The sequence below is a fragment of the Vicia villosa genome, linkage group LG6, assembly GCF_029867415.1.
Source record: "Vicia villosa cultivar HV-30 ecotype Madison, WI linkage group LG6, Vvil1.0, whole genome shotgun sequence".
NCBI lineage: Eukaryota > Viridiplantae > Streptophyta > Magnoliopsida > Fabales > Fabaceae > Vicia > Vicia villosa.
This window is the reverse complement of record NC_081185.1, coordinates 127,996,962-128,006,526: the sequence shown is the minus strand read 5'-3', so window position 1 is coordinate 128,006,526 and position 9,565 is coordinate 127,996,962. Positions and strand designations below refer to the sequence as shown.

Genomic DNA, 9,565 nt, shown 5'->3' with positions numbered 1-9,565 from the left:
TATATCTTGTAATTTTTTTTTATTATGACGTGAATATATCATATCGGTTTCTATATTTAATTTTTAATTTTATTTTATCGAAATATCACATGTTTTCTTTTTAATTATTATAAAAATAAAATTAATATATTTAGTTTAATATATAAATTAAATACTCAACTTTTATTGATCTATATATATTTTATAAGAATTATGTTAATTTAAGATTTAAGATTACATGTTCAAATTTCTAGAAATAAAAATTAATATTAAAAAAGTAAGAAAATAAAACAAATATAATAAAATCAAAACAAAATTCTTAAAATAATTTTATTTATAAGGACACAAATTATATTTTCCTTCATTTAAAAAAGATAGTAGGAGTTAGTAAAAAAGCTATAAAAAAAAGAAAAAGAAAAACATGTTGCTCATGTTGTGGAAGAACTCAAATATCATCCATCCATCATTGTAAGTCGTCACTTCCTTCTTTCTCTTTCTCTCTCTCCACTTTCTCACTCCTACTGCTCTGCTTCCATGACTGCAACTTCTCTTCCACCGACACGTGTACGTGTGAGTCTTATACCCTTTCTCTTCCCCTTCATTTAACTCTTCATGTTTTTCGATTCTTTCATCTATCATCTAAATCACAACTTTTTCTTTTCCTAATTCTCTCTCTTAATCTCTTCTTTGTTCCAACAAATCTCATCACCAAAAACATAGTTTAAGGTTAGTAGTTCTTTTTCTCTTGTTTTGTTTTTGTCGTACGATGAAACATTTGGTTTTCTTAATAACCAAGGTTTTGTTTTTTTAATCAATCTCTCAAAAACAAGGTTTCAAACAATCAAATATGTCACAATTATCACAACCCAACCGCATGTTTTTGAACACCTCGTTCCTCTTGTTGCTTTCTGTTTTTCTTCTTGTTCACTTCCAATCCTCGGAGCATGTTTTTCTGAAAACCAAAACCAACAACATCAATAAAAACAAAAACTTTCTCTCTGGCACCAACGATGATGAGAGTTGCAAGAGTTTCCATACCTTAACTGATTATAAAGCTAAGTGCTTTTACCTTAAATCAAACGACCCATGTGTCTCTCAAGGCTATATTGATTATCTCTACCTTTTCTATTGCAAATTCGGTGGATTCCCTTTACTGGGTCACACTCTTTTGTTCCTTTGGTTATTGGTCATGTTCTATCTTCTAGCTAACACAGCTTCTGAATACTTTTGTCCTTCTCTTGAAAGCCTCTCCAAGCTTTTGAGGCTTTCACCAACAATTGCTGGTGTCACTCTTCTCTCTTTTGGTAGTGGTGCTAATGATGTTTTTTCCACACTTGTTTCTTTCAAGAGTAATGGAACACAGGATATTGGGTTCAATGCTGTTCTTGGTGGTGCTTCCTTTATTTCATGTGTTGTGGTTGGAATTGTGAGCATTTCTGTTAGACATAAAGGGATTCATGTTCAGAAATCTGCTTTGATAAGAGATATTTGTTTTCTTCTCTTTGTTATTGTTTGCTTGTTCACTATCTTCATCATTGGTGAGATTAACCTTGTTGTGGGAATTGGGTTTTGTTTGATGTATGTTGTGTATGTGGTCATTGTTTATGTCACAAGTAAAAGAAAAGATGTTTGTGATGAAGAAGATGGTGAAAGTGAAAGTGATTCAAGACATGGTAAAGGCAATGATTTAGGTGTTCCTCTACTTGGTTTTATGGAGAAGGGAATGATCAATGAAGCTCAAGAATGTGAGTTTAAAATTGAGAAGAATTGTTGCTATGAAAAATCTTCAATCATTAGAATTTTACTTTGTGTTTTGGATATGCCTCTTTACTTGCCAAGAAGATTAACAATTCCTGTTGTTTGTGAAGAGAAATGGTCTAAACTATATGCAGTTTCAACAGCTATGTTATCACCACTTTTATTATCTTTCCTTTGGAAAAACAATATCTCAAACTCATCAAACCTTCTAGTTTACGGAATCGGATTATCGGTCGGTATCACATTAGCACTAACAGCGATTTTCACAACGGAGTCATCGAATCCGCCGAAAAAGTACTTGTTACCATGGCTAGCTGCAGGGTTTGTGATGAGTGTGACATGGAGTTACATCTCAGCTCAAGAGTTAGTAGGATTGTTAGTTTCAATTGGTTACATATGTGGAGTTAGTCCTTCAATACTTGGATTAACAGTACTTGCTTGGGGAAATTCAGTTGGTGATTTGGTAACAAATTTAACAATGGCTTTAAGTGGTGGATCAGATGGAACACAAACAGCAATTTCAGGTTGTTATGCTGGTCCTATATTTAACACACTTGTTGGATTGGGACTGTCTCTTGTGTCATCAACTTGGCGTGACTATCCTTCACCTGTTGTGATTCCTAGAGATCCTTACTTGTGGGAAACATTGGGATTTTTGGTGGTTGGATTGATTTGGGCACTTGTTGTTTTGGTTAGAAGAGATATGAAGCTTAATGCAATGTTGGGTGGAGGGCTTTTGGCTATTTACTTTAGTTCTGTTATTCTTAGGTTAATACAAACACTTGGGCCTCTTCAATTTAAGGATATGTTAGTGTGAGTCTTGAAAAATAATGAGAATTATATATTAGAAGCTGACATTAGTTTTTGTATATGGATTATGTTTATGTAATTATATGATAGGTTTGGAGTATACAAAAATAACTTCCACTTCAATATGTACATAGCTTTTGTTAGTTAACTATTGAATAATATACATATATTGAAAAACTTAATTGAATAATTATTTGATTAATTGAATAACCAATGTAATTTGACCGAATATAAACCAAATACATTGATTTGTAAATGAATTTAAAAAGTAATTATTTTTCTTCTTTTTCTTATTAATAGAACAAGAGGGAGTAATAATTAAGAATCAAAGGAAATGGTGAATAGTAATGCTCCAAAATCATAAGGGAGTAACACATTGTATCTCCACCCAAAAGTTTAAAGCATTAGTTAGAATTTATATCAATTCATCCTCTTATAAATTCAACATTTAACTCATTTAAAGACGATGTGATACTTAAACATTGACAATTGTACCAAACACTTAGGCTAACAATGAACTAAATCAAGTAGAAAATAGTTTGGACTTAATTCGATAATTAACTCGTTGGACTTGGTCTATAAATCAAATGAGTCGAACTTGAGCTTAAAATTAAATTCGTTAAATAAATGAGTTGAACTTGAGTTATGAGTAGTTCTACTCATTTGGTTCATTAACTAATTTTTGTGTAACTATGTGCTTGGAGGTTTAATCTGAAAGCGATTAAAGCTCATAGATATGCAAGATACGCTTAACCCTGATGACATCATGGTTTTGATGACGACAACTATTGAAGATGTAACATTCTTTAAAGTGACTTTAATGACAATAACAAGCAAGTGCTAAAGTTGGTTTAACCAGTCAAAATGTACACGGTAATTGATCAAACTACGTCTCTTAATAAAGATGAAGAGTTAAGGTTTGATGATCACCAATGATAACCTCTGACGATGACATTTGACTTGAAGATACCTAAAGCCTCATCCATAAGAAGATTCAAGTGAAGTGCTCATAAGATTGATATATCTGACAAAAGAATTTGAAGCTTCAGAGTGTGAAAGAGGATAAGTGTGAAAGCTCGATTGATCGTGTCTATCTGAGTGATATGTATTTTGTAAAAAGACAAAGGCATCTTTGCAAAGTAGTATGACTAAATCATACACTCATTAAAACTATTTTTGAAGCCTCCATTTTTCAAATAAAATCACATGAAATATTTTTGGAGTATAGCCAGATGATTTGAGAACTGTCAGGTTTATTACGGCAAGTTTTTGAACTACCTAAGAGAAGGAGATTCGGCATTGTGTTGTCGTTCCCTCGAAATGGGGAGTTTCTATTAGATAGTACACAACTTAAAAGTTAAATAATCAGAAAAATCTGATTAACCCTTTAAATAATTGCTTTTACTAACCTCTCATACATTTAAAAATATTTTTACTAATAAAATAAATGAGTTTTTTAGTTTATGTCAAGAAAATGGTGCTAACAAATTGGCCAGGGGGTGCAAAAATAAGTAAGACAAAATCCGGATAAAAGGAGTGGATTGTGTTAAGCAGTTGACAACCTAAGTAAAACTTTTTTGAATCTCTATAACATGGATCGACTAAGAAATAATGTGAATTCTAGGTTGTTTCCCGTAAGAAACATGTAGTATGGCTAGAGTAAGTGTTAAAAGAGAAAGGGCCGCTACATCGTCGCCTGGATTCAATGAAAAGTAAGCAAGGGTTCCCATATTTTTGTGAACGAGTGTGGGGAAAGAAGTTAATTAATGATATTATGATTCGTTTTGGATCCTAGAATATAGACACTCATACTGGAAAATATATGGAAACAATGGACTCCATGGTTAGGAGGAAAACCGGTCTTATGTTCCTACGGGAAACTAAGTTGACACGTGGAAAAGTGAAAAATTTAGACAACTCGGGATTTAATCTTAGGTAAACCAGAAAATTCGATCAAGAAACGAGGTGGGGATTATTGTGGACAAGGAATGGAAGAAGGATATTGTAAATGTGAAAAAAAAGTAGAAAATTGAATCATAGACTTGAAATATGTAGTGGAACAAAACACCTATAATGTTATTAGTGCTTACGCACCTTAGATTGGTTTAGTATAACACCTTAAGGTAAAATTTTAGGAGGATTTAGAAATCTTACTTCAGGATATACCCCAAGGCGAGAAGATTTTTTAGGAGGAAATATAAATGGATGTGTAGGGAACGTAGCAAAAGGTTTTGAGAGTCTGCATGGGGGGGTATGGTCTAGGAGATGTGAATGTGGAGGGTAAATCCATCTAGTTTTCATCGGCTTTGGAACTTGTAACACCCTTCTAAACCCCGCGGCAAATTAAATAAATATATCAGAGTAAAAACATAAACGCAAGGGTGCCACAATTATTTAAAATAAATAAACCAACTATGGTCAAGTCATGCTTCATTAGGAAACGATTTACCAAAAACACAATCATGTTTATCACAGCGGAATAAGAAACAACATCAATATAACCAAATGGAAATATAATCCAACACCAATTAAAATAGAGTATTCTCATAAAACTCTATAACTATCGTCCCCCAGTGTTACAAGATCAGAGCATGACCGATACGACCCAACATAAATGGATAAACTCTACGAGTCATCCTCACCGAGCACTAATGCCGCTACTCCTCAATATGAAAATGACAACATGTAAGGGTGAGTCTCATTCTCAATTAGTAAATATTATGCAATTCATAAGCAACAAGCATCATAATATACCGTTCACCCAATTATACATATTCAGATTCACATCTATTATGCATCACTTCACACAATAATAGATTACAACACAAAACACAGAAATCCATACAATCATGTTATGACAAAATGCATATGACACAACTGACACTATGCATGTGGTACCAAAATTCGTGAATCACATTCACAAGACTTCTCTCTATGATAATGCCCTTCAAATCGCTCACACCCCACATGGGTACACGATTAACCTCATCGCTCACACCCCCATGGGCACACAATGACTGCTTACTAATCTCCTCACAATGGGAATTAGCCACCAACGATCCACTCATCAACGGGATCCATCATCAAATGCATATGAATGAATGAAACACACATAACATACTTAAAAACATCACCGAATCACGATGAACAACTCATCTCAACACCATATCACGAATAAGTATGTACATGTTTTCAATATCATTCAAATAGTCATGCATTCATCACAATTATAATAATAATCACAACCAATTCATCATCACATCAAATACATTGTCACACCTATCTCATATGCACACAATGTTCAATTCTCATCAAGTAATTAAATCGAGTTTTAAAGAAATAGAATCAGCCACCACCCACATTCATCATTCATCATATAAAACATTCAATTACTTGCACAACGCCCAAAACGGCACTAAGAAAGGATTCACGGATCAAAAGATACGTCACTTTAAAGTTTTAGAAAAATTCTCGTTCAGCAAGGTTCGCTCAGCGACGCAAGGCAGAAGCGAATTCCCTCAGACCTCCGCTCAGCGGACCTCTAGCGACGTCAAACAGAAGCGAACTACGTTGGGACCTCCGCTCAGCGGACCCCCTCCGCTCAGCGGATCTGCGATTTCAGCAAATCCCAAGTCTGCGACAGACCCTGCGATTCCACCTAATTTCAGTCCAAAATCGACCCCAGACATCACATACAGGCATATAATCATCATACATTCAATCATACACCACAAAACATCATTTAAACTCATTATTAACCAAATAGTTCACACAATTATCATCAATTCAATCCAAATTAGAACACCCTAACCTAACAATCCCAATGTCTAATTGAATCAAACCATACATCAATCTACCTATTACCTAAGACCACATAAGAGATACTAAAAGGAAGAGTCTCCCTTACCTCGATGAATCTCTTGAATGCTCTCCTTCCGGTTTCACGTTCTTGCCTCTTTCTCTTCTCTTGCCCTTTTCACGTGTTCTTCCATTCTCTCCCCAAATGGTTCCTTCTCTTATTTTATGAAAAATAAAATAAAATGAACACCACTTAGTAAAAAGGCCTAACCAATAGCACCCCTCTTTTACTAACATCACACCATAAGCCCAATAGCTCTTACTCCATCATTTTCCAATTAAATCCAAATAAAATACTAAAATTTCAGTTATTTAATTTAAATCCAAATTAAATTAATAAACTGAAATTATGGGGTGTTACAGAACTTACTATAGTAAATACTTGGTTTTGGAAAATAGAAGAGCATCCTATCACTTATAAAAGTGAGGTGACATGTTCCCAGATAGATTTCTTCCTTATTAGAAAATTATATAAGAAGATTCGATTAGACTGTAAAGTTATTATAGGAGAGAGCTTGACTACCCAACATAGATTATTGGTTATGAATGTAATAATCAAGGGTAAATCAAAGAGAAGAAGTCACATGGGAGAGCCACATATGAAGTGGTGACAATTAAAGGATGAAAAACAAGGAAGTTTCCAACACAATATCTTGGATGGAGGATTTGGACAAACACAAGGAAGTGCAAATGATATGTGATATAAAATGGCTTAAGAGTTTCGAAAAATGGTTAAAGATACACTGGGAGAATCAAGAGATTTTGCACATAGGGATAAAGAATTATGGTGGAGTGAAAATGTTTAGAGTAAAGTTAGAGTAAAAAATGATTCTTTTAAAGAATGATTTATGTGTAAAAATAACAAAACTTGAGAAAAGTATAAGAAATCTAAAAATGAGACCAAAAAGACGGCGAGTGAAGTAAGAACCTAATTTTTTTTACAGATTATAGCAATTTTAAGAATCAAGGAGGGTGAAAATCTATATATAGGTTTTCTAAACGAATAGAAATAAAGGCAAGAGATTTGAATCAAGTGAAATGTATTAAAGATAAAGAAGACAAAGTCTTAGTTTAGGAAAAAGAAATAAAGGATAGATGAAAGACATACTTCTACAATTTATTTAATGAAGGATACGATATATCACATGAATGTAGCATGCTCGAAATTAGAGAAGAAGATTGAAACTATAATTACTATCGTCAGATTAAAAAACAAGAGGTAAAGGAAACATTAAGAAGGATAAGTAACAGTAATAAGTTTGGACCAAACAATATACTTATTGAAGTGTTGAATGTTCCCGGAGATAGAGCTATTGAGTGGATCACCAAACTCTTTAGCGGAATTATGAGGTAAAATAAAAATACTACATGAATGGAGAAGAATCACTTTAGTTCCAATCTATAAGAATAAGGGGATATACAAAATTGTGCAAATTATAGGGGAATTCAACTTTTGAGTTGTACCATGAAGTAATGGGAAATAATGACTGAACAAAAATTGAGAAAAGAGACTTAAATCACTATGAATCAATTTTATTTTATGCCTGGGAGATCGAACATGGAAGTGATCTATCTACTACGACGAATGATGGATGTGTATCAGATAGACCAACAAGACTTGCATTTAATTTTTATTGACTTGGACAAGGCGTATGATAAAGTGCCTAAAGAGATTTTGTGGAAAGCCCTAGAGAAGAAAGAAGTTAGGATTGCATATATCCAAGATATCTAAGATATGTATGCTTTCTTACGGGAGGGACTTGAACCAGGCTTGAGCGGACTCTATTAGGGTTAGTACAAAAAGTTTGTACTCCAAGTCCCCATTGGTGTGGTAATACTCCAATCAGCCGTCCACATGCTCAACATGTTCGTCCGGATCTCCATTTCCATTGTAGCTTTTGACCTTAAGAGGCTTCTCCAAAGATTTTGAGGTTCCGTCGTCTAATATGCAACAGACAAAGGGTTCTTCTTCTGTGTTTGGATGATGGCTTCTTATTTTTGTTTTCTCTCCTCCTTGGCCGACAGATCTTAGGAGGAGTGTGACTACCACTTTTTCCTTTAGGATATGAGGAAAGAGTGTGATGTATGTGTCGCCGGAGGCTTAGAGATCTCCGGAATTCTCACGGATCCTTTCTTAGCTTGGCGGTTTTGCCCATGGCCGCCTGTAACACAATGTTACTCTTCGAAATGTTATTGTGTAGGCTCTCTTCGATCCGAGTTAACCTTTTCGTGAAGGCTTGGGAATTTCGCTGTTGAACCTCCTAGTACATACTAACCTTTGGCTTATGCAACTGAAATTGTTTATAGAGCTGATTAGATTGAATTATTTTCTAATATACAAAAATTGATGTTGAATGTGCTAATTTATGCAAAACAAACGACACTTTGAACAGATGTTTCAGAATCACACTTTGAATAAATTGTCTTTTTTTTAGAAAGTGAATTGAAAAAATCACTAAAATTTATTCATTTTAGTTGATATTGGTTGGACAAGTTAATATTAGTGATGTTCACGGGACAATTTTCATTGATTTTGAGACAAAAGTCATCTAATCTAAAAATAAAATCTCATGCGGTTCAAATCGCTTTAGATGATTCATGAAAAAAATTCAATCTAATCCAATTTAATTTAATTTATTTTAATTTGAATTAATTTTTAAATATCTAAATTACAATTATAAAAAAAATAATATAAATATTAGTATTATAAAATAAAATAAAATATATAAATGTAATGAAATTAATATTAGAGAACGATAATAATCAATTATGATTAAAACATAGAAATAATAAATTAAATTAAAATAAACCAAAAGTATTATTAATAAAATATTAAAACCAATAAATAATGAAATAGTAGAATATATAATACTAACAATTAAATAAATAACAGAATATATGTATGCAGAAGGATTTGGCCCACTTTCTTTGTAATCGGTTCGCTCTTTAACTTATAGAACATAGATTCTAACTTTAGTGTTTAATTTCTCGGGTAATTTTCTCTCCCACTATCTCACATCCAAACAACATTCATGATCCTAAAAAAACATACATATCTCAAGTACGATAATTCATCGGTAATTTCCTCTCTCAACCATGTATGTTTGATTAAACATTAATCTATCATGCCGTTTACATGTACTAGTTCATTAATTTCATC

General features: G+C 33.2%; 1 protein-coding gene across 1 annotated transcript; it reads left to right on the top strand.

Annotated features, from left to right (window-relative positions):
• The first annotated feature begins 384 nt into the window (after positions 1–384).
• On the top strand, positions 385–2,729 carry LOC131609957 (cation/calcium exchanger 2). The gene has a single exon (XM_058881798.1). It carries the CDS (start codon positions 827–829, stop codon positions 2,552–2,554), a length of 1,728 nt encoding a protein of 575 aa, XP_058737781.1. The 5' UTR covers positions 385–826; the 3' UTR covers positions 2,555–2,729.
• The last annotated feature ends 6,836 nt before the right edge of the window (positions 2,730–9,565 follow it).

Excerpts from the sequence above, each read along its gene's own strand:
- LOC131609957 (XM_058881798.1), top strand. The coding sequence starts at position 827 with ATGTCACAATTATCACAACCCAACCGCATGTTTTTGAACACCTCGTTC.